This window comes from Phyllobates terribilis, unplaced genomic scaffold, assembly GCF_046119375.1.
Source record: "Phyllobates terribilis strain yellow unplaced genomic scaffold, ASM4611937v1 Scaffold_8__6_contigs__length_399053987, whole genome shotgun sequence".
NCBI lineage: Eukaryota > Metazoa > Chordata > Amphibia > Anura > Dendrobatidae > Phyllobates > Phyllobates terribilis.
In genome coordinates, this window is record NW_027362768.1 from 134,320,939 (window position 1) to 134,348,231 (window position 27,293).

At 42.2% G+C, this 27,293-nt stretch overlaps 1 protein-coding gene across 3 annotated transcripts in view; it reads left to right on the top strand.

Moving 5' to 3' along the window:
• The first annotated feature begins 633 nt into the window (after window positions 1-633).
• ABL2 (ABL proto-oncogene 2, non-receptor tyrosine kinase) overlaps window positions 634-27,293 on the top strand; it is a 39,846-nt gene continuing 13,186 nt past the window's right edge. For 2 of the 3 annotated variants that reach the window (XM_073643331.1, XM_073643332.1), the window contains exon 1: window positions 634-1,134. In XM_073643331.1, coding sequence (XP_073499432.1) covers window positions 942-1,134 — 193 coding nt within the window. In that variant the 5' untranslated portion in view covers window positions 634-941. Of the gene's footprint in view, window positions 1,135-25,767; window positions 25,944-27,293 lie in introns of those variants that run through there. The other variant, XM_073643333.1, reaches the window with a different exon arrangement.

The following is a 27,293-nucleotide window of genomic DNA, read 5'->3' on the forward strand; positions in this document are numbered from 1 at the left end:
GTTCAGGAATAGTTTTTCTAAGACATTGGCAGTGCATTGAGTTTGTAGGACACTATTTACTTTCACACTACGGTCTGTGAGTGACCTGCTCAGTTATTGTTCAATTTCACACCTACATGGGCCACAGGTATTGTTCAATCTCACACCTAGCTCAGCCAATGTTTGCACTTTACACATCACTAATTTAATTAAACTCCCCTAATCCAAACTGCCATCTCAGTGACCAAGACAAGATGGTGAAATCACAAAAGTAAATGAGTTCCTCATACTGCTGTACTTGCTGTTTTTTATTTTTTACTAAAAACACAGAAAAAACTAATAGCTATGTTCACACTAGGCGTTTTTTCACCACCCATTACTTGCTATGAGTGAAAACTGCTGAAAAAAAAAAAAACGCTAAAAGAAGTGACATGCTCTAGTGTGCAAAAAACATGCAAAGCACAAAATACTGAGCTGAGCCCATAGCTACGCCTCTGGTTCTGTGGAAATAGTTGCAGTCTGTCACCCCACATCGGCCGACAGTCATCCTTATGACACAGCTGCGGTCGGTAGGTGAGCAGGAGGACCGCACTGCGGGAGAAGTCAGCGCAGAGCGGCTTCCTCCACAGGGGGGCGCTGTGCGTCGTGCTTGTCAGTGTGCGGGGTCGCTCTGGCGCACAGCTGTCGCTTCTCGCTGGTTAATATGGCGGCGGCCTGGGCTGCGGCGGAGGCGCGGAGCCAGAGCCCGTGAATTCGGGGTTCTACAAGCCGCAGCCTGGCCTGTACCGTGAGAGGGGCTGCGGGCTACGGCGGAGACGCTCCACCGAGGGAGGGCGCTGTCTGGGAGGACTGCACATTGTTAAAGCCACTGGCTGCGGAAGGGATGTGACCGGCTTACCTCGGGCCATCCCTGCGGCTGCAGCAGCGGCGACGGCGGACGAGCAGCTAACGAGAGGCCGGGGATGGGCCAGCAAGTAGGCCGTGTCGGAGGTGAGGCACCGAGTGGACCGCCGCCGCACAGAGGAAGCAGGAGCGCCGGGACCAGGCTGGGGAGCCACCCCGGGGCCGCCGGGACCGCAGCCGGGGGGCGGAGAAGGGAGACCACCGGGAGGAACAACCCCGAGGGCGCCGGATTCAACATCTTCGCCCAGCACGGTAATGGCTAACCCCATAATGTGTACGGGGTGTATGTGTACGCATAGGAGGTCCCCTATATCACTGTATGGGGGTGTGTGTGTGTGTGTGTATGTATATATATATATATATATATATATATATATATATATATATATAATGTGTGAGAGCTGTAAATAGTGACTGTGAGATGTGTATGTATAATATATAAATATATAATGTATGTGCTTTTATACATTACTTACACACACACCTATACAGTGATATAGGTGACCGCCTATACACTATATTTACACATATAATGTATAGTAGGTCACCTATTTCACTGTATAGGTGTGTGTGTAAGTAATGTATAAAAGCACATACGTGCTACCGAGAATGTTGATCTTCTGTACAAGCACACCTCTGTGTGTGTGTATTGTCGTCAATGCTGTCTCTATTATTAGATAAGCTGCGTCCTGTACATTGCAGTGGGGCCTCCTGATATGATGGCGTCTGTACATGTCAGATACGTGGCCTGGGCCAATCTATTTTTTTCTGGGTTTGGATTCTAACTGCTCTCAGATTTGGGAAGGGATCTAAATCAGACAGGCTCATTTATGCCTTAGGCCACGTTCAGTATTTTACATCAGTATTTGTAAGGCAAATCCAGGAGTGGGTGATAAATACAGAAGTGGTGACGTGTTTCTATTATACTTTTCCTCTGATTGTTCCACTCCTGGTTTTGCCTTCAAATACTGACAAAATATTGAACATGGTCTTAAACTCAGTTTATGCCAACATATGGATTAAACGACCGCCAATCATTAAATTTTTGCTGATCGGTGGTTGTTTATTAGCCTGTTTACACAGGCAGACCAACACCAGGAATATCTGTAATCGTTCATTACACATAGGCTGCTGCTGTTCTCGGCAGTACGAGTCCTATTTACACAGTACAATGCACTGGCCAGAACGATGATCTTCTGTGCAGCATAAAAGATCATTTCACCTGATGATCCAGCCGGTTTCGTTGTTGTTCAGGTGATCGGCAACCTGTTTAGCTTCAGGATCATCATAAAACAAGAGTTCGTAGTAAAGCTCGTTCATGATAATCTTGCAGTGTAAATTGACTCCCAGTTTGATGTCAGTGATTGATCAGATTTTCATCAGTGTTATTAGTTTTTAATAATATGCAAAAAAAAAAATAAAACCCTGATGGATGTTTTCTCCTATCAAACAATCAGTGAAAGAAGATGGCATATGAATTCTATCTCTGAGCAGTCCAAGTTTTTTATGGACCCATAGACTTAAATCAGACATGTCTGCAAAATAAAATACAGGCATGTGAACAGCCCCATGGACTACAATGGGTATACGTTCATGATACAATGCTAGGATTTGTGGATATGATTCAGTTAAAGGGGTTTGTCTAAATCTAATCTATAAGTAACTGCTTCAGTGATCAGCTGGAACATGGGAGTTTTAGGAAAAGGGACAACTACATGAGGTCCAACCTGACCTAGTTGGTGTGAATCAATTCAAAGAAACCCGTCCATTAGCCAGTTAGGCAATCTGTGGCTGCTGGACACGAAATGTGAGTGCCCACCTACCTAACAGCATCCACACTACTTATTGCTTAGCCAGCTCGGTGCAAAGTCATTTGTGTGTTGGGCCGGCTAATCAAAAGAACTGCAAATGCAAGTAGGTGAGACGCTGTTCTTACTGATGTGGCCAATGGACCTGGTCATGCCCATCGATTTGCACTTAGGCTGTGTTCCCACGATGTGTTTTTTAAGCGTTTCCGCAGCAGCAAAAACACTTAAAAAACGATGGTAGAAGGCCTGCCATGTTCCCCAATGATAATCCGCATGTGCTGTGCACATGCTGCGGAAATTCCGCTGCGGATTATCATTGCGGAAAAAAACTCAGCACTACCAATTATTTTGCGGAAGTGCTGTGTTTTCGCCGCCATTGACTTGCATTACAACGCATATATTCCGCTTCACTAGATAAGCACATGCGGAATACATGCGTTCAATGTGCGGATGGTACCCGGGTCTAGAGGAGTGGAGACTCTCCTCCGAACCCGGGTACCATAGAAAACTGTAAAAAAAAAAAAAAAAAAAAAAAGAATAAAATAAAAAATATACATTATCCTTCTGATGGCCCCCCGGTGTGCTCGTCCTCCCTTGCCGGCAGATCGCGATGGACTGGAGGACCTGCGCTGACGTCATAGTCATGTGACGGCAGGTCCTTCAGTGTACTGCGATCTACCGGCAGCCAGGACCGAGCAAAGCAAGACTTCGGGGGCCATCAGAAGGTAAGTATAGATTTATTTTTTACCATTCTTTCGGTCACAGTATATAAATCCATGCCGTTTGCATGGATTTATATAGTGTGACCAAGTTGTCAAGCACTTTCCAAGTGATGCTAAAATCGCTTGGAAAGCGCTTGTCAACCCACATGCGAATATGAAGCTTTCTTCACATGCATTTCCGCATGTCCCTGGCAGGAAAAACTTATGTACAATCCGCATGCATTTTTTTCTGCCAGGGAGATGCAGAAACGCTCAGGAAAAATCCGGAGCATTTCTGCATCGTGGGCACATAGCCTAACACTAATGGCCAGTCCACCAAAGTGGGCACTCATGCCAGTTTCACACAAGCGTGAAGCCTGATTCTTTTTTTTTTTAATCTGATTTTCAGTTTTCCAGTTTTTACTATCCATGTGCCTTCCATTTTCTTCATATGCAAAAAAAAAGTTACAAACTTCTACCCTATAAACAGTAAAAAATAGACAGCACTTGATGACGCGCAAATCGTACCCCTGTGCTCTTTGTTTTTTTGTTTTTCACGGACCCATTGATTTGAATGGGCAAGTTTAATTCATAACTCAGCCCAAAATTTGAGATTTGATCAGCTCCACAGACTGTATTAAGTTTATGTTCTATCCATGAAAAACACACAACACGTGCTTGAAAATCAGACATCTAAATGAACCCTAAAAAAAAGGATAATGGAGCAATTTGACAGCGTAGATTTATTATCATGTTGCCAGTTCTGGTCATTGATCTTATAGTCTGGTCAGAACGAACAACGTTTTGGTTTGGTTTTTTCAGGTGGGCAAAAATGAAGAGTTTTTCATGTAGATACCACTTCAGGAAATGCTTGTGTTTTTGTTTTTTTTGTTCTGAAGCAGTTTTATCTCTTTCTGAAGTGTTGTTAGCATTTTTTTGTTGCTGTGAATGGTCTTTCAAGTGTTTTCTAAGTGTTTTTTCAGGTGCTTTTCTGCCCATAAAAAACAAAAACAACGTTATGTGAACATACTTTAAGCCGTAATACAAACTTAAAAATGACTCGCGTGTCATAAAACTTTTCTCACTAAATGAAGCAATAAGCATGCATGCCCTACCAGTCACAGCATACATGTCTAACTTGGCGGCCAGCTTATGAATATGGCCGGCAGCGCTTGTCTTGCTCATGCCTGGGCTACAGGACCGCAGGCAGTTGTGTATATGATTGCCAGGATGACGGATATTGGGGTAGTCGGGAGGATCTCGTATACATTAGGATACGTTTCTAATGCTACTGTGAAAAGGGTGCTATCCGAGCGAGGGTCATTTATCGCTGCAGAATCTCTCCACAGCATGTAGATGAGATTTTTGGGACCTGGTGTGTACAAACCAGAAAATCGAGAAATGGAAGGACGTTCACCATCATCTGCAGCACAGAATATAATGCACATATATTACGGCCTTGTAGAAACCCTCATAGGAGCTGTTTACTTCTCATTCATCAGTGCTGTGTTTGGCTCCTGTGTACAGGAAGGAATCGGCACATCTGGTTTCAATAGAGACAGGTCATAAAATAACACAAGTCCGGAGGATTGGAGGGCGAGAGGCTACACTACATGTACGGGAGCTTTCTCATGTCCTCGGGGCAGGGGAGCCACTTCCTGTCTTAACCTCCCAACCTCTTTACAAGGGTGGATATCTGCTCCTATTGTGTTATGGTGGATTTATGGCCCCACTGCAGCACAGTTATAATAGGATATGGATGTATAGACCGCTATATCTATGATAAATAGTAATTTAAAAACATAACCCCAAATTTCATTGGCTTTCTTTCACTTGTTAATCTGTTGTGTGCCATAAGTGATATCACACTGTCCTTTTTTCCCAGTCCTCTGCCTGGAGCCATTCATCCCGACTTGCCCCACACACATGTACGATTGGTTCAGCTGATCATGTATGTGCTCCTCTGGAAGTGGCTTTTCTACCTAAAAAAGCAAAGGATCAGACCTATAAATTCAGCTTTCCCGATACTTTTCTGATGGTGAGTCAGGATATCCCCGTCCAAAAGCAGTCAGTTCCAATCACTTTGCTCTAATGTGTGTGATGTGATGGGAGATACTATAACAGTGTGGAATGGATGCCATTTAGATACAGTGACGTTCCTGAGCGGTGATTGCTCGGCGTACCTTTATGTTCTTTTCTCCTGGGCTATTCAGGAACCAGAAGGTAAAAATCCACCGTGTGATACTTATTTCATCCAGCATCCAATGTGTTTCTGAGGGGTGTCCCAACTTTCACCCCCCGACAGCAGATATTGGGAAAGGAAAGGGTCAGGCATGTAGAATTTCAGCATGCCTTATTCTTTGTTCTCAAGGCAGATGAGCATACAGGTGTATGTGGTCAGGAGGTCGGGGGGGTTTGAGGTGCCTAAATCTGCCGTGCAGTGTATAGTTTGCCTTTTTTTTTTGTCTGGACTAATTAGGTAGACAGAGGGAAATGGATTGCGATTCGTTCAAACGGAAAGTGGAGCAGCTAACGTTGGCATCCTGTCATAACCTTCATCTTGGGACTCATGCACACGACCCATTTATCTTGGACACGTACTGTTTGTGGTTTTCAGGGATAGCACTTGTGTCCAGCCCCATAGAATATCATGGGCACATGTCCTATTTTTTTTTCTTTTTTTTTTTTTTTTTTCTTTTCTTTCTTTGGTTTGAAGAAAACAGAGACAAGTCTGATTTTGATCCAATTAAAATCGGCAATGCAAATCTATAGGTCCGTGCAAAACATCGGGCTGCACTTGGATGACGTCTTAGTTCAGTCCGATTTTTCACAGACTGTCAGAATGGAGAAGATGGAGAAATTTTTTTTTCTCGCCACGTCTGAGAAAAACTGATGCCACCTAGATCAGAATAATCAGACTGTTGTATTTTTTTCTTTGGAGAAAATGGTGTTTTTTTTTTTTTTTTTAAATATACCCTTATAAAAATGAAAGTTGCAGCTACCACTTTCCTTCTGCACCAGTCTTGATTTATCTTCCCAAATGCTTGTAGAAACTATCTACTGGCAAGTCAGACCGGCACCTTTACTCTTGTGATGACTTGTCGTCAGGTGGTAGAGTTGTGTGATCTGTCCTTCACCAGCGGGCTCCTCTCTGGGCCGTTTCTTCTAATACCGCCATACATTGCACCGTAGGTTTGCGATGCAGGATAACAGGCCGCAGATCGTCTGCAGCTCTCAGCATGGGGTTTTCACGTTAAGTATTTGATTATACAGCGTCCATTATACTAATGAAGCCAGAGATGTTTGTGGAGGAGCCGTTACAGTATTGGTTTCCTGATGATGAAAGCTGAGTATATAACCTGTCACTGGGGACTTGGGAATCCTTTATATATAGTAAGCTGTCCGCACACCTCTGGGATCAAGCTGAGCAATCAGATCATTCATTCAACAGAAATGATCCTCCAAATTCTGGTGATCTTTTCACACCATGAGGCCTTAAAGTGAGCAGTTTTGTATATAGGGATTTTTTTTTCCGGGTGCTTGGAGTTTACAGCCGCACATTGTATATGTCAGAAAGCAGCACGGTTACAGAGTGGAATTGTTTTTGGATGACTTTTTATCTATGTATCTGATGCACTTCCTATCACATTGTTTTACCGTCCCCAGGAAATCTCAACAATTAGCAGTGAAGTAGCAGAAAGTCTTCTGCAGGCAAATGGCCACACAGTGCTTACATGTAATGTGTTAACAGGATGCCACCTCCGAGGATTAGCCACCTCCAGTCATAGGGACTGTGACCAATTAGATCTGCAGAGTGTAATGGATGTGTAGGAAAGCGGCTGTACAGACCAGGTGTGTGCTTCACCATTCACGCTCTCACCTTTTGGCATGACTATATGACACCATAGACGTTCAGTCTGGGGTGATCTACCAGAAGCTCCGCAGTCACTGAACCCAGTCATCTTATCACCTGCTGATGTGTGTTCCTACCTTATAAAATTATGAGACAACGTGTACACGTGGCCTCAAGCGTATCTGTCATCAAGTTTTCGCTACACTGTCTGAGAGTAGCATTTAGTTGGGGAAGAGATCCTGATTCACTTATTGGGTTTCTTGCTGCGCTTTTAATAAAATCACTGTTTTATCTGCTGCAGATCTAGCAGTTCTCTGAATGCTGAGCTCTGTATAACCCCGCCCACAGCACTGATTGGTGGCTTTGTTTGTACACTGCATAGGCAGAAAGCTGACCGTGTTGGGGGCGGGGTTACACACAACTCATTAATGTGGGGGACAACATGGCATCAGGTTTACTAGTCCCCTAGTGATAATCTCCTGATGATAAACCAGTGATTTTATCAAAACTACAACAAGCAGCCCAGTAACTGACTCATCACTGGAATCAGGGTCTCTGTCTCTATATTGTGCTTCTCGCAGATTATATGCCAAAAACTTGGTGACAGATTCACTATGTAATATTTAAAAGGGTCTTTCCAGTTTCCCCTTTTGCCCCCGTCTGCAGTTTGCTTTAAGGAAAAAACAAACCATAGCATTACTCTCCCTCCTCCGTACCAGCGCTGAGTCAACGCTGCTGCTCCCGGTGTCCGTCATTGTCTGCAGCGCTGATGTCATATCAATGGCACTGCAGCCAATAATTGAGTTTAGCGGCCCTGCCTGAGGTGATGACTCAAGCCTCTGTGTGCTCAGTGATTGGCTGCAGTGCTGTCAATGTGACATCTGTACAGCAAACAATAGCAGACACTGGGAATGGCTGCAGAGACTCGCTGCTGGACCAGGGAAGAATGAGCAATGCACAGATTTTTTTCTTTTTAAACAAACTGCAGCCATGGGAAAAGGGGATTTCTGAAACTGGAACACCCCCTTTAAGTGGAGTGAATGAGATGGTGGTGTGTTTTTATGAGAAGCTTCTGTATGTCTATTTGGCATTCACCCTTCACAATTTCAGTTTTGCCTTAAGGAGGTTCTTCATGTTGGCGATGCTCCACATGGCGCTCCTGCGGTGCCATGACAATGTTGCACACACATAGGTGTATAGCGGTAACGTTCTTGTGGCACTGCCATTCTTATATTTGGAGGAGACTCGGGCTGAATCATCAGGGCAGGGTTAGTCCTAATAGCTTCTTGTGGTGCAAAGGCCCCGGTGTACACAAAAGAATGGCTCCTCTTACAACCCGGCGGGGGGGAGATGTGATCCTGGAACGCAATCTGAAAAATGATCATAAATCGCTTACGGGACTTTAGTTTGAAAAATATTTGAGAGATCAGATGATTCATTCCTGGTAACCTTAGATGCCTACCTCACCGGACTGCACTGACTATAAGGTAGGCTAAGTATATCTACAGCACATCTCTCATTAAGCTCCCTGAAGGCCGCACATACTTGGCTCCTCCATAGGTGAAAAGCAACAAAATACTAACGCTGATCTGTAAGATTTATAGAACAGCAGCACGCCTGGTCTCCGGTGTATGTTCCTCTTGGGTGTCGGTGCACCTAGAAATCTGCTGCTTGCACCTATCTCTGGGGCTAAGCTGCAATACCAGACACAGACATGGACAGGAGTGGCGCTGTTAATAAGAAAGGAGACTGATCACTGACTGTTTTAGTAGCTTATTGCTCGTAGTTTAGAAGTTCCTCATGTGAGGTGACAATCAGGTCTTGTACTGCTTGGAAGGAGTCTAGCCCGTCGCTGTGAATTTCTCTCCGCTGACCTAATTTTTTATTCATCTCCTGCCTCCTTACATAACATGGTGCGGGAATCCTCTGCTCCAACGCTCATTATGACGCCTGCCAGGGACCTATCGTTTCTCTGCCTGTTCTGCGGCACTCATCAGGAGTAAAGCTTAGCACGGCCATGTCTGGCTGGTGCCTGCAATGCAGGGATGTTTTTTAGGAAATGCTTCATTTGCATTTCAGTCCTTCTGAATATTTAGGATTTTCCTGCTGTCAGGGAGACAATTTCCTCTAATTCTCTAACTGGTTTTCTATGACCGGAATAACAATTCCTTATGTGCTGGCTGCCAACCACAGCAAATATAGGATATAAATATTACCCTATACCAACTCCCCATACACTGTATTGTATAATTTCTGCATCTTTGTTTTCCTTTTTTGAAAATCTTGACATCCAGTGTAAAATATAAGATTCATGCTTAGACGGGGGTTTTGGTGTTTGTGTGTTTGTGTGTGTGTGTGTGTGTGTGTTTTTTTTAAACTTTGCAAAGTGGATGGATGGTGTAAATATTAAAGTAGTATTGTATTTTTATTTATTATTTTAATTCCCTGCAGGGTGCAGGGTCCCTGCCCCTCTGCAGGTGATGATCAGCATGTGATCACTGGACATATATATGTCCATAATCATATTTTATTTAACCTTGCATTGCTTTACAATTTCCAGAAAAAAACCTTTAATTTTTTCATCTTTTTTAAATAAGGAAACATTTTCAAAATGCTTGTAAAAACAATTTAAGGCTAGACTCACACGACTAATTTCTCTCATCCAAGAAAAGCAGTCCAATTATGCTAATCTTATTATAGAGTGATCCAATTTTTTTTTTTTCCCCATGAAAAGGTGGGGGGAATCAGACTGCACTCAGATGTCATCTGGGCTAGGAGTGCAGTGCTTTCAAGCTCTTTGATTCAGAGGTTATAAGCGCTGCTCTGAAGCTGGTTGGATCTGTCAATGACCAGGAGTACACAGCTCCCCGGCAGCCAGGAAGCTAGTAGGCATGAGGAGCAGTGAGCTCCTGAAGACAGGACATGGTACAACTACCTTTAGCGGGCATCATGTCTAGGTGGCTCTGCAGTATTGAGGCGGTCTTGCGCTGGGCCGTATTGAGGCGGTCTTGCGCTGGGCCGTATTGAGGCGGTCTTGCGCTGGGCCGTATTGAGGCGGTCTTGCGCTGGGCCGAGAGTTATAGTTTCTCATCAGCTGGACTTTGGAGATTACTACTCCTAATAAACGTTGCTTTTTTTTTTTATATGCAACTTGATTCCCGATTCATCACCTCATAGACGTTTATATATGACTCAACTTCCTCAGAGGTGGCTAAGAAATGACAGTCATGGAACTAGAAAAAGTTGTCACTCGCCATGCGGCAGGGTTCTCGGCTCGCGTCCTCAGCGCTCTTGCTGCGGCAGGGTTCTCGGCTCGCATCCTCAGCGCTCTTGCTGTGGCAGGGTTCTCGGCTTGCGTCCTCAGTGCTCTTGCTGCGGCGGGGTTCTCAGCTTGCGTTCTCAGCTCGCGCTCTTGCTGCGGCGGGGTTCTCGGCTTGCTCTCTTGCTGCGGCGGGGTTCTCGGCTCGCGTCCTCAGCGCTCTTGCTGCGGCGGGGTTCTCGGCTCGCGTCCTCGGCGCTCTTGCTTTGCATGTTCAGTGGCCTTTTCTGAGAGAGATTGATTTCTTGTAGCAAGCAGCATGTAATCTATTTCTTGCCAGGGGCTCTTATCTATTTCCTGCAAAGCATCAAAAGAAGATTCATTGTGGAGTTAATGAGTAAATGTGAGGCCGTTTTGCATTATTTTTTTTTGCTAATTACAGGGCATATAAGTCCCCAGATGTGAACATTTTGAAGTTTGGTTTTGGCTTTACATGTGGGTTAAGCAAATAGTTACTTGACACAAAACTTTGCTGTGTGTGGGATTGTCGGGATGGGGGAGAAATAACTGTCATGTGGAGAAATCTGCCTGTACAGAAGGCTTTTATCGTGTATGATGTTACATGCTGATCCTCTATATCTGCTGCCTTCAGCGTGTGATGCATATAATGCTGCGTTCACATTTACACGTGTAAAATGTGTAAATTTTGCTGTGGATTTGCATCACCATCGGTGCTGTTGTGGACTTACCCATTATCCTTTCCCTTTGACTTATATATTCTTCATGAAGAGCAAGTGCGGGTGTATAGAGTGAGCACAGCTCCACACAGGCTAGGTGCCTGCTGTTTTATACAGCCAGCACCTGCTGCTAACAGTAGTGATTAGAGCTAGTGCGATCACTGTATATCATCTTTATAAAACCAGAGCTGTCAATCAAAATAGAGGGGAAGATGCACTGAACCATTTGGCATGCAATGATGCACCGAGCACCTGGGCTTGGCTTGACTTTAGTAAAGATCACAGGTTCGAATCCTCTATGGAAGCAGAAAAACAAAGTGAAAAGTAAAATATATATATAAAAATAAAAACGTTCGCTAGCCACACAAAAAGGAAGTGCTCACACAGCTCCATCGACGGAAAAACAAAAAAAAGTCAGCACAAACCAATTTTTTTTCTTCAATATTTTTTGTTGCTAAAATAATAATAAAAACAGCCATCCAATGTTTGGTATCTCTGTAATCGTACTGACCTGATGAATCACGCTGCCAGGTCATTTTTTAACACAGTGAATGACGTAAAAAAAACTAAGCCCAAAAAAATAAATGGTGTAATTGTGGGTTTTGTTTCACTATTTCACCGCACTTGGAAAGTTGTTCACATTTTAAAGTACATTATGATACAATGAATGGTGTCATTCAAAACTACAAGTCGTCCCACAAAAACAACAACGAGCATTTGTAGTGGTAAGTTGACGGGAAAATAGACAAGTTATGGCTTTTGGGGGAAAAAAATGGATGTAAAAAATAAAGTCAGAAAAATGAACTTTGCCTGTTTAAGCACCTGGGTGCAATATTAGAAAAACCCGGCACTCAAGGAATTTAGAAAAATGGGTATAAAGTTTTTAATGAAGTAGGTACAATCAAATAGACAAACGTTTCGGTCCCTCGGGACCTTCATCAGTGTACAAGGTACGGGTCATGAAGGTGGAAAAAGGAATCCACTAAGATTGCTGAGCAGAGAACTGGAACATATACCAAGGAGTATAGGCCAGGAATGGTACGTCAGTAGAGAAAGCTGGAGGCAGAAGTCCAGAGTGAAGTAAAGATGCGGTATCCACCGCTTGTCAAAGGTGATGCCATCTTTGACAAGCGGTGGATACCGCATCTTTACTTCACTCTGGACTTCTGCCTCCAGCTTTCTCTACTGACGTACCATTCCTGGCCTATACTCCTTGGTATATGTTCCAGTTCTCTGCTCAGCAATCTTAGTGGATTCCTTTTTCCACCTTCATGACCCGTACCTTGTACACTGATGAAGGTCCCGAGGGACCGAAACGTTTGTCTATTTGATTGTACCTACTTCATTAAAAACTTTATACCCATTTTTCTAAATTCCTTGAGTGACGGGTTTTTCTAATATTGTACTTTGGGCTTGGTACCTTACCTGTGCACCAAGAACAAATCAGGAGTGCGGTAGTTTTTGTATCTTTTTAAGCACCTGGGTGATCATGGAACCTGAAGAAAATGTACGTTTTGTGTTACTGTATATAACAATGTAGCTCTTTCCCAAAAAAGAGACTTTCTTGTACTTGTTACATGATGAGATATATTACCTGGTGGCAGTGATTTATGTGGTCATATTAGTGCATTATGTAATGCCGCGATTACAGGGTCACTTTTTTTCCCCTCTCCTCTTGCACAACGTTTGTCTTTGGTTGTTGCCATGGTTACCAGTAAGCTGTCTGGCCGCTCTCCAGTCCCTGGGTGCTGCTCTCACATTCCACGCGGTGCTGCAGCCCGAGTCATTGTGTGCGTCTCACAACGCAATAACTGCTGGGAGAAAGTGGGCACACCCCGGGGCAGGCACAGATGACATTACTTCACATTGTTATTGCATTGTTCATACGAAGTGCGAGATTCTAAAGAAAGAATCCGGGGGAATGCCGTTACTAAATTTACTATACTACTGGCTATATACATTGTGCGGGGGGGGGGGGGGGCGTGCACGCTCCAGTAATTCATCTGATCTGATTGATAAGGGTATGTGAACACGATGACTTTTCAGGCGGAATCGGTCTGAAAAAGCACTAAAAAACATACAAAACAATGAACATGAGCACAGAAATGTCAAAACTACTTGCTGTGCATATCTGGTGTCTTTTGCACGTAAAAAGCAATCGTCCATTCTTCTGTTCTTCTGGCTGACAATGTTGTATATGGAATAATAATAAAAAGAAAAAACGTTGCAAAAGTCGTCTACAAAGACTGTTCAGGGGAAACACCACCGGCGTTTTCTTGAAGCATGTTTTGCATTAAATATGATGCCTGATCACCAGGGCAGTACTTGTGACTGGGGTCTGGCAGAACGCTGTTCTCGTGCTGCGGGGCTGATGTCCTTTGTGTATAGTAGAATGGTGTCCACATTCGGGGGTCGCTGCTGCCTCCCAACCTTTTGAATTTACTCCTAGAACTAGATATTTTTTTGTTTCTGATTTAAAGAACATATGGGGTTTTCTGGTCAAATCCCACACCCTCAACCAGTAACCATCAGGTGCCCTCTGCAGAGTATACACTACATTATCTTCTGTGCCCATTGTCCCCATCAGCAAATGTGACAGCTTGCAAGCAATGAGTATCCCCGAGATCTCACCCATCCCAATGCCCCCTACTATATAAGATCTTCCTGTCATTGTCTGCAAGTGACATATGATAAATACATTGCTGGAGCCAGTGCTTAAGGATTCCACTTATTGGCGTCAGTACAGGAGCAATTCTGTCACTTTTTGCCCGTTTTGTCACCTTTTTGCAATATCCTTCCTTTTGGGAGTGCATGATGGATATGGACAGTTGCAGCTTCTTCTTTCCTAGCATTATGTAATTGTGCGATGCCTAAAAAAAAAAAGAATCCTTACAGAGCGTGCTGTGACAGTGCGCTGGTTGTGCCATAGCAGATTGTTGTGGGCGCCTCGGGCTCATAATGTATATTCAGATTTCTGCCTGTCGTGAACTGCAGGATGAGAGGTTGGTATCGCATACGTCACTGCTCCATTTATGACAATATATTCTTATACCTCATCCAAACTAAATGTCGGTGAATAAATGGTACACCAGTAAATGGCTATTTTCGGTTTTAATTCATCACGACACAATATCCTGGTAAGGCCCTGTTTTTATTTGACTCGTCCGTCAAGGATTTGGGCAGGAAGGACAGTATTACATGCCAGCTTTAAAAAGTCATAGTTTGGTTGTACAGCGCCACAACAGGAAAAATGAAGCATTGCACAGTTTTAATTGAAATCTGTCTATTTTATACACACAGGCTTTTGACTTAAAGGGGTTTTTGTCCTCTTGGCAAAGGGTTTAAAATTGCTAAGTGCTTGTCAATGCAAGTTACTTCTTTTTTTTTTTTTTTTTTTTTTTTAAACAATACAATTTTTTATTGAAGTTTTTAAATATAACATGAGAGGGGTATCGGGTACATCACATGTGATATAAAGTACAATAAAGTATCTAAAAGAAAATAACAAGAAACTTCTAGTGACATGAACCTGGGGGAAGAGAGAGGAAAGGCAGCAAAATATACGCCAACCTCTCAGTAAAGGAGGAGGAAAAGGGGGAAACCAGGAAAAAAGGGTGTATTCTCCAAAATGACTACCTCTAAGATTTTTTGGCTATGAAAAAGTGCTTTAATTTCCGGCCATGCACACCAGCGTTGTTGGGTCTTATCTTTTTTCGATCCGTCCCATGAGAGAATCATTTCATAAGAGATATATGATTCCATTCTCCACCAGATGTCGTCCATTGATGGAGCAGATTGGGATTTCCACTTAGAGGCCAGGGCTTGTCTGGCCGCGGTTAATATAAAGGAACAGAGCCAACTGTTCTTGTATGGGAGATGGGTAATGCCTATGTTCAATAGGGCCAATGCTGGATTCATTGGGACGTCCTTTCCCGCAATGCAAGTTACTTCTCAAGAACAGAGGCCCTCTAGATGTTATTGTTACTTGTGCAATGAGCAGTAAACGACCACCGCTGCCAGTGATTTGGAATAGACCTTTGGCTGGTCGAAACGTCGCATCTAAGGCAGAATAAATGGAGTTTTGAAGTTTTTTTTTCCACCTGAACGTTGCCACGGTCCTTCATTACAATGCACAGACTGTCTGCGGGTCGGGAGACCAGAACTCGTGCATTCTGGTCTGAGCTCAGATCAAGTTTTCAAAGACATTTGCATGAGACCTTGGCGTTTTGGAGGTTATGAATGAAGGACTTTGTATCTCAGAATTTCCTAATAGTCATTAATAGGTTTCCTACACCAGATCATTCTCTTGAGCCACGTTCACACCTTCAGTATTTGTAAGCCAAAATCAGGAGTGGAACAATCAGAGGAAAAGTATAATAGAAACACGTCACCATTTCTTCATTTTTCACCCACTCCTGGTTTTGGCTTATAAATACTGATGTAAAATACTGACCAAATACTGAACATGGCCTTAATCATGTGCTCACGTTTGCCATTTCTTTTCTGTGCACAGTGTTTGACTGTATAGAGCTGCAGTTTGAGCTCTGTACATACTTTATCCCATGAATCATTTCCTACTAAAAATCCCAGTATTATGTTAATAGCTGTATGGCAGTAAGTCCCAGGGTTTTTTTCTAGCATAATATCCTTTTTTTTCATTTGCTATTATTATATTGTGCTGATGTTACTAGTTTGTACTGTGGAGGACGGGCACCAGACCATATTGGTTTCCTTCCCCTTCTGGCAGCTGACCATATAGTAGTTCTTGCATTTTCTTCAGAGCAATCTTCTTGGCTATTCTCCCATGTTACTGCACAGGCTCTGCGCCTTTCCTGACAAGCAGGCAGAAAGCGATTTCTATTGGTTTCTGTGCAGTGATCAGATCAGTATGCAGAGACCTGGGAGTAACTGGGCATGTGTGAGCAGTAGAACGTGCACAGTGCTATACAATCTGAACACCAGGGGGCAATCTACTGTGGATGTACAGTACAGACCAAAAGTTTGGACACACCTTCTTATTTAAAGATTTTTCTGTATTTTCATGACTATGAAAATTGTACATTCACACTGAAGGCATCAAAACTATGAATTAACACATGTGGAATTATATACTTAACAAAAAAGTGTGAAACAACTGAAAATATGTCTTATATTCTAGGTTCTTCAAAGTAGCCACCTTTTGCTTTGATGACTGCTTTGCACACTCTTGGCATTCTCTTCATGAGCTTCAAGAGGTAGTCACCGGAAATGGTTTTCACTTCACAGGTGTGTCCTGTCAGGTTTCATAAGTGGGATTTCTTGCCTTATAAATGGGGTTGGGACCATCAGTTGTGTTGTGCTGAAGTCTGGTGGATACACGCTGATAGTCCTACTGAATAGACTGTTAGCTGCTTTTTTCTTGCCATAATACAAATTCTAAGTGCAGAAAAACGAGTGGCCATCATTACTTTAAGAAATGAAGGTCAGTCATTGCGAAAAATTGGGAAAACGTTGAAAGTGTCCCCAAATGCAGTTGCAAAAACCATCAAGCGCTACAAAGAAACTGGCTCACATGAGGACCACCCCAGGAAAGGAAGACCAAGAGTCACCTCTGCTTCTGAGGATAAGTTTATCCGAGTCACCAACCTCCGAAATCGCAGGTTAACAGCAGCTCAGATTAGAGACCACACAATGCCACACAGAGTTCTAGCAGCAGACACATCTCTACAACAACTGTTAAGAGGAGTCTTTGTGCAGCAGGCCTTCATGGTAAAATAGCTGCTAGGAAACCACTGCTAAGGACAGGCAACAAGCCAAAGAGACTTGTTTGGGCTAAAGAACACAAGGAATGGACATTAGACCAGTGGAAATCTGTGCTTTGGTCTGAGGAGTCCAAATTTGAGATCTTTGGTTCCAGCCACCGTGTCTTTGTGCGACGCAGAAAAGGTGAACGGATGGACTCTACATGCCTGGTTCCCACTGTGAAGCGTGGAGGAGGAGGTGTAATGGTGTGGGGGTGCTTTGCTGGTGACACTGTTGGGGATTTATTCAAAATTGAAGGCATACTGAACCAGCATGGCTACCACAGCATCTTGCAGCGGCATGCTATTCCATCCGGTTTGCGTTTAGTTGGACCATCATTTATTTTTCAACAGGACAATGACACCAAACACACCTCCAGGCTGTGTAAGGGCTATTTGACCAAGAAGGAGAGTGATGGGGTGCTACGCCAGATGACCTGGCCTCCACAGTCACCAGACCTGAACCCAATCGAGATGGTTTGGGGCGAGCTGGACCGCAGAGTGAAGGCAAAAGGGCCAACAAGTGCTAAGCATCTCTGGGAACTCCTTCAAGATTGTTGGAAGACCATTTCCGGTGACTACCTCTTGAAGCTCATCAAGAGAATGCCAAGAGTGTGCAAAGCAGTCATCAAAGCAAAAGGTGGCTACTTTGAAGAACCTAGAATATAAGACATATTTTCAGTTGTTTCACACTTTTTTGTTAAGTATATCATTCCACATGTGTTAATTCATAGTTTTGATGCCTTCAGTGTGAATGTACAATTTTCAAAGTCATGAAAATACAGAAAAATCTTTAAATGAGAAGGTGTGTCCAAACTTTTGGTCTGTACTGTAAATGTCAACTCTTTACTGGATCAGTTTTTAACAGCAAATGCATTATCAATATTGTGTAATTTTATGTTCTATACAGTAAATAATGGCGGGAAACCCCTTTCACGTATGGACATCGAGTTGACGCTGTTGTCAGCAATTTTGAAAGATTGAATATAATACTGAGCTCGGACACACTGCCCCTCAGATCTGCAGTTATTTACACTGCAATGCATGTGGATAGGGATCAAGTATCTCCGCTACATGAGTAATATCCCCGCAATGCAGATTTTATTTTTTTTAAGGGCGGTGTCATGTTTATTTTCTGGAAAAACTGCATATTTTACTGTATAGAGTAAAATCCATGGTAAGTCTGCATCAAAATCCACATTGAACATCTGTTCTTTGCTTGCATTGAGATCCGTTGTGTAATTTTCCTTCCATTAAGGATTTTCTTTCTAAGGCTATGATTGCAGAGAGTTTCTGTATATGCATCTCAGTAAAAAACAGGGCGTCGAAGTCGGTGTCCATCTTGGTGGAGTCGGAATCTGTCGGTATAAAATGGACCAACTCCGACTCCTAAAATATATAATAAATTGGGTACAGTAGTTCAATGCAGTTTGTGGGGAATATTTTTTCATAAGAGTTTGGGAACTGATATGACCCTGATCTAAGGGTCTAGACTTTTAGCTGAGATGAATCTGTGCTACAGTAAATTTATCTCTTAAACATGAGCCATGTATGAAGGAGTCGGAGTCATGGAAATTGAGGAGTTGGAGGTTTAGCTTACTGACTCCACAGCCCTGGAATTTGGAATGGATTCTGCTTCAAATTCTGTTTCCTACTCATTTGAATGTGATAACATGCATGTGGCGTACACAGTGCTGTTTTTCTATTGCTCCACACGCACATTATTATTATTATTGAACGGCCTTCAGCTCGATCTTGAGCCATGACAACTTGATGGATGAACGCTCTTGTAGGAAGATTGATCTTGCGCAAGCCTAGATAGGTCCACCAGGGTCTTCTCACCAGGGTCTTGTTTCTTTATCGTCCCAAGTTTCACTTCTGTATGTTACCACAGAAAAGACTAGACTATGTACGAGCCGTGTCTTTGTCACCAGTGAAATGTTCCTCGATTTTTGAAGACCTTGTCCAGTGACTTCATTGTAATTTCCTATTGACTTCCAGTGTCGTTGCAGCATCTTGAGTGATCATTGATCCTAGTAGGTTGAAGTCCTTTACAACTTCCAGTTCGTTACCGTCCTTCTCAAATGTGTCCCTGTCGTACTTGGCAGTAGTCAATATCTTTGTCTTCCTTGTGTTGAGTAGCAGTCCCATGTTCGAGCTTTCCATCTTGACACTCCGTAATAAGTCCTTCATTCCATTTACTCTTATTGCTTTCAATTATGTATCGTTGCTGATTCGTATAGCAATTTTGATTCCTTCTTTTTGGGGGAAGTCCAGCCTTCTTTAAAATAGCTTCTGCATATAAATTGAAAGAGAAATGGTGACAGGATGCAGCCTTGTCTGACACCTCGTTCTACTTTGAACCATGCTGTGTCGCCGTGGTCCGATCGGACTCTTGCCTCTTGGTCCATGTAAAGGTTCCTAATGATGCTGACCAGATGGTTCTGCACACCCATACCCTTCATCGCTTTCCAAAGTTACTGGTGATCAACACAGTCGAAGGTTTTTCTGTAGTCGATGAAGCAAAAATAGATCTCCTTGTTGTATTCTTTGGCCTTTTCCATTATCCATCTAATGTTAGCAATCACATCTCCTGTTCCTCTAACAGATCTTTGTCAAAGTAAGGTTGTAGCCATCTTTGTAGGCTCTTCAGTAGTATTTTGCTGGCACAAGATATGAGCGCAATAGTCCGATTAGTTTCCACAGTCGTTTATTCCTATTCCGAAGAAGGAAGACGCTAACACCGATCTTGTCCAGTCTTTGGGCCGTTTACCAGTTGTCCATATCTGCTGACCCAGGTGTGTGATGACATCAACTGCTGCTTCAGAAGACTTCATTAGCGCTATTGGAATATTGTTACATCTAGTCGCTTTGTTTGTCAGAAGCTTTATCTCAGCAATGACTTCGTCTTTCAGGATGTTCGACTCTATCATATCCAGTATCCGTTTCTTCCCGTATCACCGAGTCGTTCTTCTAGAGGTGCTCCGTGTACTCTTTCCAGTTTTCCTTGATCTGTTCTGGCTCCGTTATATTGTTCCCAATGAACCATATGAAAAACGTAACATAAAATAAAACCATACACAAAATCATAACCTAAAATAAAACCATACAGAAAAACAATTACAAATTTTTTTTTTATTTTTTAAAAACCCTCAAGGTGAACATACCCTCTCATGCATTTAATGTTTCAAGGTCCGATTTCATTGGAAAGGTGGCATCATTTTCCATTGAGAAATATCTGTAAGAGGACAGGTAGACATACTAGCACGTTTATTTCAGATTTGCGATGGAAAATTCACCACCATTTCCAAGAACCTGACAGAATTTTATGGTGGATAATCTTGAAATAAAAAGAACAAAATCGAGTATAAATAGGATTATGCAGATCGAAGTAGTGATTTCTCAGTTAACAAGAGATTGGGAAGCCTGGAGACACAGGGCTGCAAACTAATTCCACCTCCGTGTAATTCAGGATATCAGGTAGGAAATTTTTCTTGAAATTTAGGCCACAACATGCCCCATAGCAATTATGTGTAAATTCAGGGAAAATAGTGTGTAAGATTGTTTTAATGTAAATGGTTTTGGCTCAGAGAAGCCTTTCCGGATGTGCACTTGACATGTTCTTCTCTAATTTCCTCTATAGGATGCCTTGGAGCATTTCTGTGTCATTTCCATGGAAAGACGGAGCTGTTTGTGTAGGTGTATTTTAAGACTTTCAAAAATAAGGCAATCATCCCGATCTTTTACAAGTGGCCAGCATGGGACCACTGCAGTCAGTCAGTGCCGCTCACATGCTGTAGTGCTGACAGCATGACTCTAATGAGCTGTGGTCCCAGGGAAGCTTGGCATCCAGCCTCTGCAGTCACTGATTGTCTGCAGCAGTCACTCACTTGACCCCATGTTGGATAACCCCTTTCGGAGGGTTTTCACATAAGCATTGTTTTTGGAAAAATTCTGCTTTTTGCAACTTTTTTTGTAGCATGAAACAAGAGACTCATTTAAAAAAAAAAAAAAAAAAAAAAGTGTGAATGGGGCTTTGGAGTATGTTCACATGTAGTTTTTTTTTGCAAGCTATGGCAAAAAAAAAACCCATTGTAAATGATGCGCATTTTGATGCGTTTGAGATGTGTTTGGTGCTAAGCCATTTTCATCTAGATGGGGGAAAACTACAGTAAGGACTTGTGCACACACTGCATTTTTTCAGTGGAAAAAGCACAGCATTTTACAGTAGCAGCAAAGTGAATGAGATGTCTGAAATCTCATTCACATCTTTTTTTTTTTTCGTTTCCTGGCAGATTTGAATCATCAAAGCATTTTTGCAAATCTGCAGCATTTCCATGCTTTCAGCGTCTTTCACCCTTTCAAATGAATGAGGAAAAAAATGCAAGTAAAAACGCGCACAAAAAAACCCTACATCAGAAACTCACGTATTTTAAACAGCGTTTTTCCTGCCAACACTCTTGAGTTTTGATGCAAATTTATATCCCTGAGAAAGCAATGGTAGGATGGCGTAACACGTAGGGTTAAAAATCTTTCGGTCTTTTCCCTCCTTGTGGACACCTGTGGTCTGTATAATACAGTATGTTTCCCTTTATTCTCTTCAGGGATTGTCCGGCTTGAAACTACATTATTTTTTAGGTTATGTTGTGAATACGGCTAAGGGACTTCCCTGGGAAATTACGATTATATGTATTCATTTGGTTATATTTAATATTTATTTATTATTCTGTTTAGATCACATTGTGATAATTCAGACCTACTGGGTCTATCTGTATGTGCCCACCCATATTTATGATGATATACACATTGTAGTTATTATGATATATACATGTGTTTTTTTCTAGGGGATCCTTGTCTTTTTAAATCATGTTTTTACCTATGGTGTCTGTTTGGTGAATCTAATAAAATGTATACCTTTTTCTTGCATATTGGTATTTGATATATATTTTTCACATTTAAGATGTTTGGTGCCTTTCTTGTACCCCTTGTCCTCTTTTTGCTCTCCACTTTAGTTTTTTGGGGACTTTGGCACAACATCTTATGATTTATACCTGGTGTCTGATCAATCTCTTGCATAACAGAAATGGTGACAAGACGCCGCCTTGTCTGACACCTCGTTCTACTTTGAACCATGCCATGTCGCCGTGGTCCGTTCACACTGTTGCTTCTTGGTCGATGTAAAGGTTCCTAATGAGGCTGATAGTTCGGCACACCCATATCCTTCATGGCTTTCCAAAGTTACTGGTGATCAACACAGGCGAAGGTTTTTGTGTAGTCATTGAAGCAAATCTAGATCTCCTTGTTGTATTCTTTGGCTTTTTCCATTATCCGTCTAATGTTAGCAATCACACCTCTTGTTTCTCTGCCTTTTAATGAATCCTGCTTGTTTTTCTGGCAGCTCTTTGTCAAAGTAAGGCAGTAGCCTTCTTTGTAGGATCTTCAGTAGTATTTTGCTGGCATGAGGTGCGAATGCAATAATCAGATAGTTTCCACAGTCGGTAGCATCTTCCTTCTTCAGAATAGGAATTAACACCGATCTTGTCCAGTCTTTGGGCCATTTACCAGTTGTCCATATCTGCTGACCCAGGCGTCTGATGACCACAACTGCTGCTTCAGTAGACTTCATTAGCTATATTGGAATATTGTTACATCCAGTCTTTGTTTGTCAGAAGCTTTATCTCAGCAATGACTTTGTCTTTCAGGATGTTCGACTCTATCATATCCAGTGTCAGTATCTTCCCGTATCACCGAGTCGTTCTTCTAGAGGTGCTCCTTGTACTCTTTCCAGTTTTCCTTGATGTGTTCTGGCTCCGTTATATTGTTCCCGATGAAACCATATGAAAAATATAGCATAAAATAAAACCATACACAAAAACAATTAAAAACATATATTTTTTTAGAAACCCTCAAGGTGAACATACCCTCTGATGCATTTAATAATGTTTCAAGGTCCTATTTCATTGGAAAGCTGGCATCATTTTCCATTGAGAAGTATGGAGAAATATCTGTAAGAGGACAGGTAGACCTACTAGCACGTTTATTTCAGATTTGCGATGGAAAATTCACCACCATTTCCAAGAACCTGACAGAATTTTATGGTGGATAATCTTGAAATAAAAATAATAAAATCGAGTATAAATGGGATTATGCAGATCGAAGTAGTGATTTCTCAGCTAGCAAGAGATTGGAAAGCCTGGAGACACAGGGCTACAAACTAATTCCACCTCCGTGTAATTCAGGATATGAGGTAGGAAATTTTTCTTGAATTTTTGGCCACGACATGCCCCATAGCAATTCTGTGTAAATTCAGGGAAAATAGTGTGTAAGATTGTTTTAATGTAAATGGTTTTGGCTCAGAGAAGCCTTTCCGGATGTGCACTTGACATGTCGTCTCTAATTTCCTCTATAGGATGCCTTGGAGCATTTCTGTGTCATTTCCCTGGAAAGACGGAGCTGTTTGTGTGTAGGTGTATTTTAAGACTTCCAAAATCAGGCAATCATCCCGATCTTTTAGAAGCTTCCAACATGGGACCACTGCAGTCAGTCAGTGCCGCTCACATCCTGTAGTGCTGACAGCATGACTCTGCTGAGCTGTGGTCCCAGGGAAGCTTGGCATCCAGCCTCTGCAGCCACTGATTGTCTGCAGCAGTCACACACTGACCCCATGTTGGGTTTTCACATACAGCATTGTTTTGGAAAAATTCTGCTTTTTGCAACATTTTTTTTTTGTAGCATGAAACCAGAGGCTGATTAAAAAAAAATAAAATAAAAAAATAAAATGTGTGAATAGGGTTTTAAATTATGTTCACATGTAGTGTTTTTTTTTGTTAGCTATGGCAAAAAAAATCCATTGTGAATTAGGCACATTTTGATGTTGTTTTTGATGCTTTTGAGACTTGTTTGGTGCTAAGCCATTTTCATCTCAAGGGGGAAAACTACAGTAAGGACTTGTGCCCACGCTGCTTTTTTTCAGTGGAAAAAGCACAGCATTTTACAGTAGCATTAAAGTGAATGAGATGTCTGAAACCCTATACCCACAACTGTTCTATATCTGAAAAACAAAGTTCCAGGAAAAAGTATCATAATTCACCTAGGTTATGATTTTTGGAGCCTGTAGATCACCTTGCAGACAAACAAGTACATGTTTGTTTGTTTTTTTCTCTCTTTCCTGCTTTGTAAGTTCAGTGCTCCTTTAATTGCTGGTGGTGTTTGGCCAGTCATGGTGGCTTTGTCTGAGCCAGCTGCTGCATGCCTGTAGCATGGGTGTATCAGAGCAACAGCTGCGGTAGAGAAGCCGTGCACCAGAGAGACATCGGGCCGACACACATGCAGCTTCCCTATCCCCTGTGCCCACCCAGCTGCCGTCTGCTCCTCTCGGAAGTGTGCGCCTCTTCTGCCTTATTGGAAAATGTATTAGTCCTGCCGTGCACATGACATTTACTGAGTGGTCTGGAAGTCACGACTGCACTTTATAAAAGACGATCCTCTCACTGATGAGGCTTTTTACTCACAAGAGGTGCTAAATTCTAAAAGTTTGGGGGCTGCAACCCAGAATAAGTAAAAAGATGAATTTGGCGGTCCAAAGATTGATGCAACAAATAATCTTTGGAGTGCCAAATTCATCCTTTTACTTATTTTGGAGTGGAATCCTATTTGTGCACCCGCATCAGGAGTGCCCGCAGCCCTTATTTCTGCAACCCAGAATAATACAGGTGCAAAGTTTCAGATCTGCCATATATATATATATATATATATATATATATATATATATATATATATATATATATATATATATATATATATATATATATATATATATATATATATATTCACATGGCAGATCCTTAGTTCTCCCCAACATCTGGAAATATCAGGGTGTTCTAATATTTATAGTGGCTGATTCATCAAGATTTTTTAACAGAAATCTACCATAGGAAAGTTTTAATTTTTATTTTCATTGCTCACTACTTTTGTGACTCTTGGCGTGTTTTTTTTTTTTATGCCAGCTCCATCCACTTTTTTGGGTGATGCTTAGCAGATGGTGGAAGGGTCTAGTTCAACCCGACAAAATCACTTTCTAATTTATGCAACAAAAGTGGCCTAAATTATAATAGGGATTACTGGACTGCTTTTTTGACTTTGGCACACGGCCGCTGAAAGATGTGAACCCCGGATCTATTCTTTTCCCCTCCGTTACACCCATAGATTGTCATGGTAATCCATACATATGTGTTTAAATGCTTGTAGGACATGGGATGGGATGATGGACTCCAGACCTGATAATTTGCCTTTTTATCAATTATTCTTCAATTATTTGATTAGGAAATGTAGACATTTCTGAGAATTGCAGGAAGAGCTGATCTCGAGCAGGTGTTACATGTTTTGGACAGTTTTCCATGAACCTAGTATTAGGCAGGAGTGTGGTCCTGTGTCCTAGATTTTACCGTGTATGTATCTTTGTATATAGTACCTAGTAGAGGGTCCGGCTTTAAGTGAACCTTGTGTTAACTGCTGTAAATGATAGTTTATGTGTATACCCCCCTTGCCCTCTGTTGGTTTCCCATCCATCCCTTGTAGTTATAAGAAATACTTAGGACATTTTTTCCGTCACATTTCCCATCCACACTCCCAATAAATGGAGCAACTGGTGCAGCAAGCCAGAGCTTGTAACCGGACCCCGTCCTCCTCCATCTGTCTCCACCCGTCCCTCCCAGCTCTTCACATTCCTCTGCCGCCGTGCCAGTGTGCTCACACTTGCAAAGTGGGTACAGACAGCATCTATGTCACGCTGCTAGCCGCCTCTCCAGTCTGTCGGTCATGATACTTGTCCCGGTCTCTCCTGGTGTCTTGGATGGAAAAGGACACATGATTAGCGCAGCATTTTGGGAAAAGGCCGTCCGGCAAAATAAGCTCCATCCACAGGGTAAGATTTCATGTCTTCATCATAATCACTATTTTCTAGTAGACTTGGGCTAGGATGGGTTAGTTACACTTTATTACGTTGCTGTTGTTTTCCCAGCCCGCAGTGTGATGATATACAGTGTTAGTGTTTCCCTATAGGCTGCCATTGTGTTTTCTTATCTGATGCATCCTGGTTCTACATAGGATGATGTTGCATCGTATTATATATATTTATTTTTTCATTTTGTAATTTGATTTTCTTCCTTCCATGACATATATGTTAATTGCTACACTTTATAATGTTATTTTAGTCCTTGTTTTCCATATTGCAGTTTTAGTAGTGGATTTTTCAATCTGTATATTAGAAATCTGACCAGGTGTGGTGCAGACGGGGCCGAACATTCAGAGGATATTGTTCAGTGTTCACTATACAGACACTGTCCAATACTTCAACTGTAGTTTATAAGGATTAGTAGTAGTTACTAGATAATTTAGGCTATCATTTACGGTATTTGTTTTTCTTCAGGGGTTATTTATATTTTATTTTACTCGCTTATATAGCACCATTAATTTCCACAACGCTTTACGGACATCATCATTATCACTGTCCCCATTGGGGATCACAATCTAGATTCCCTATCTGTATGTCTTTGGAGTGTGGGAGGAAACTGGAAAACCCGGAGGAAACCCACACAAAAACAGGGAGAACATACAAACTCCTTGCAGATGTTGGCCTTGGTGGGATTTGACTCCTGGACCCAAGCGATGCAAAGCAACAGTGCTAACCACTGAGCCACCATACTGCCCTAGTTTTGGTATATGATGGTAAAAATAGCGTAATCTGCTATTAAAGGTCTTGTAAACCTGAACAATCTCTTAGATGTCAATGGGATCTGTCAGGCATCTTTTAACAAATGGATCTGTCTTAGATGTGAGATGTAAGTGATGACACTAGAGTGAATCAAGCCCCTTTTTATGGCCATATATTTATTGATCATATAGTCAATTAATTGCTGGAATGTATAATGCACCTTGAGGAAACGAGTGCACTGTGTGGCTGATGGTCTGGAATATATAATGCACCTTGAGGAAACGAGTGCACTGTGTGGCTAATAGGCTGGAATATATAGTGCACCTTGAGAAAACAAGTGCACTGTATGGCTGATGTAACACAAACTTGAGATTTTTGACTCTGTATGAGACTTACCAGCTGCTGCGATCATTGTGAGCCGTTTGAGCTGTAATATCGTGTGACTTGCCTGATACGATTGTAATGCTCATCACTTGTTGCCCAGTTCTCTCTAGATACAAAGGTTTTCATAACAACCCATCCTTGATGGATGATCGGAAACTAGAATCGTGACTTTTATGG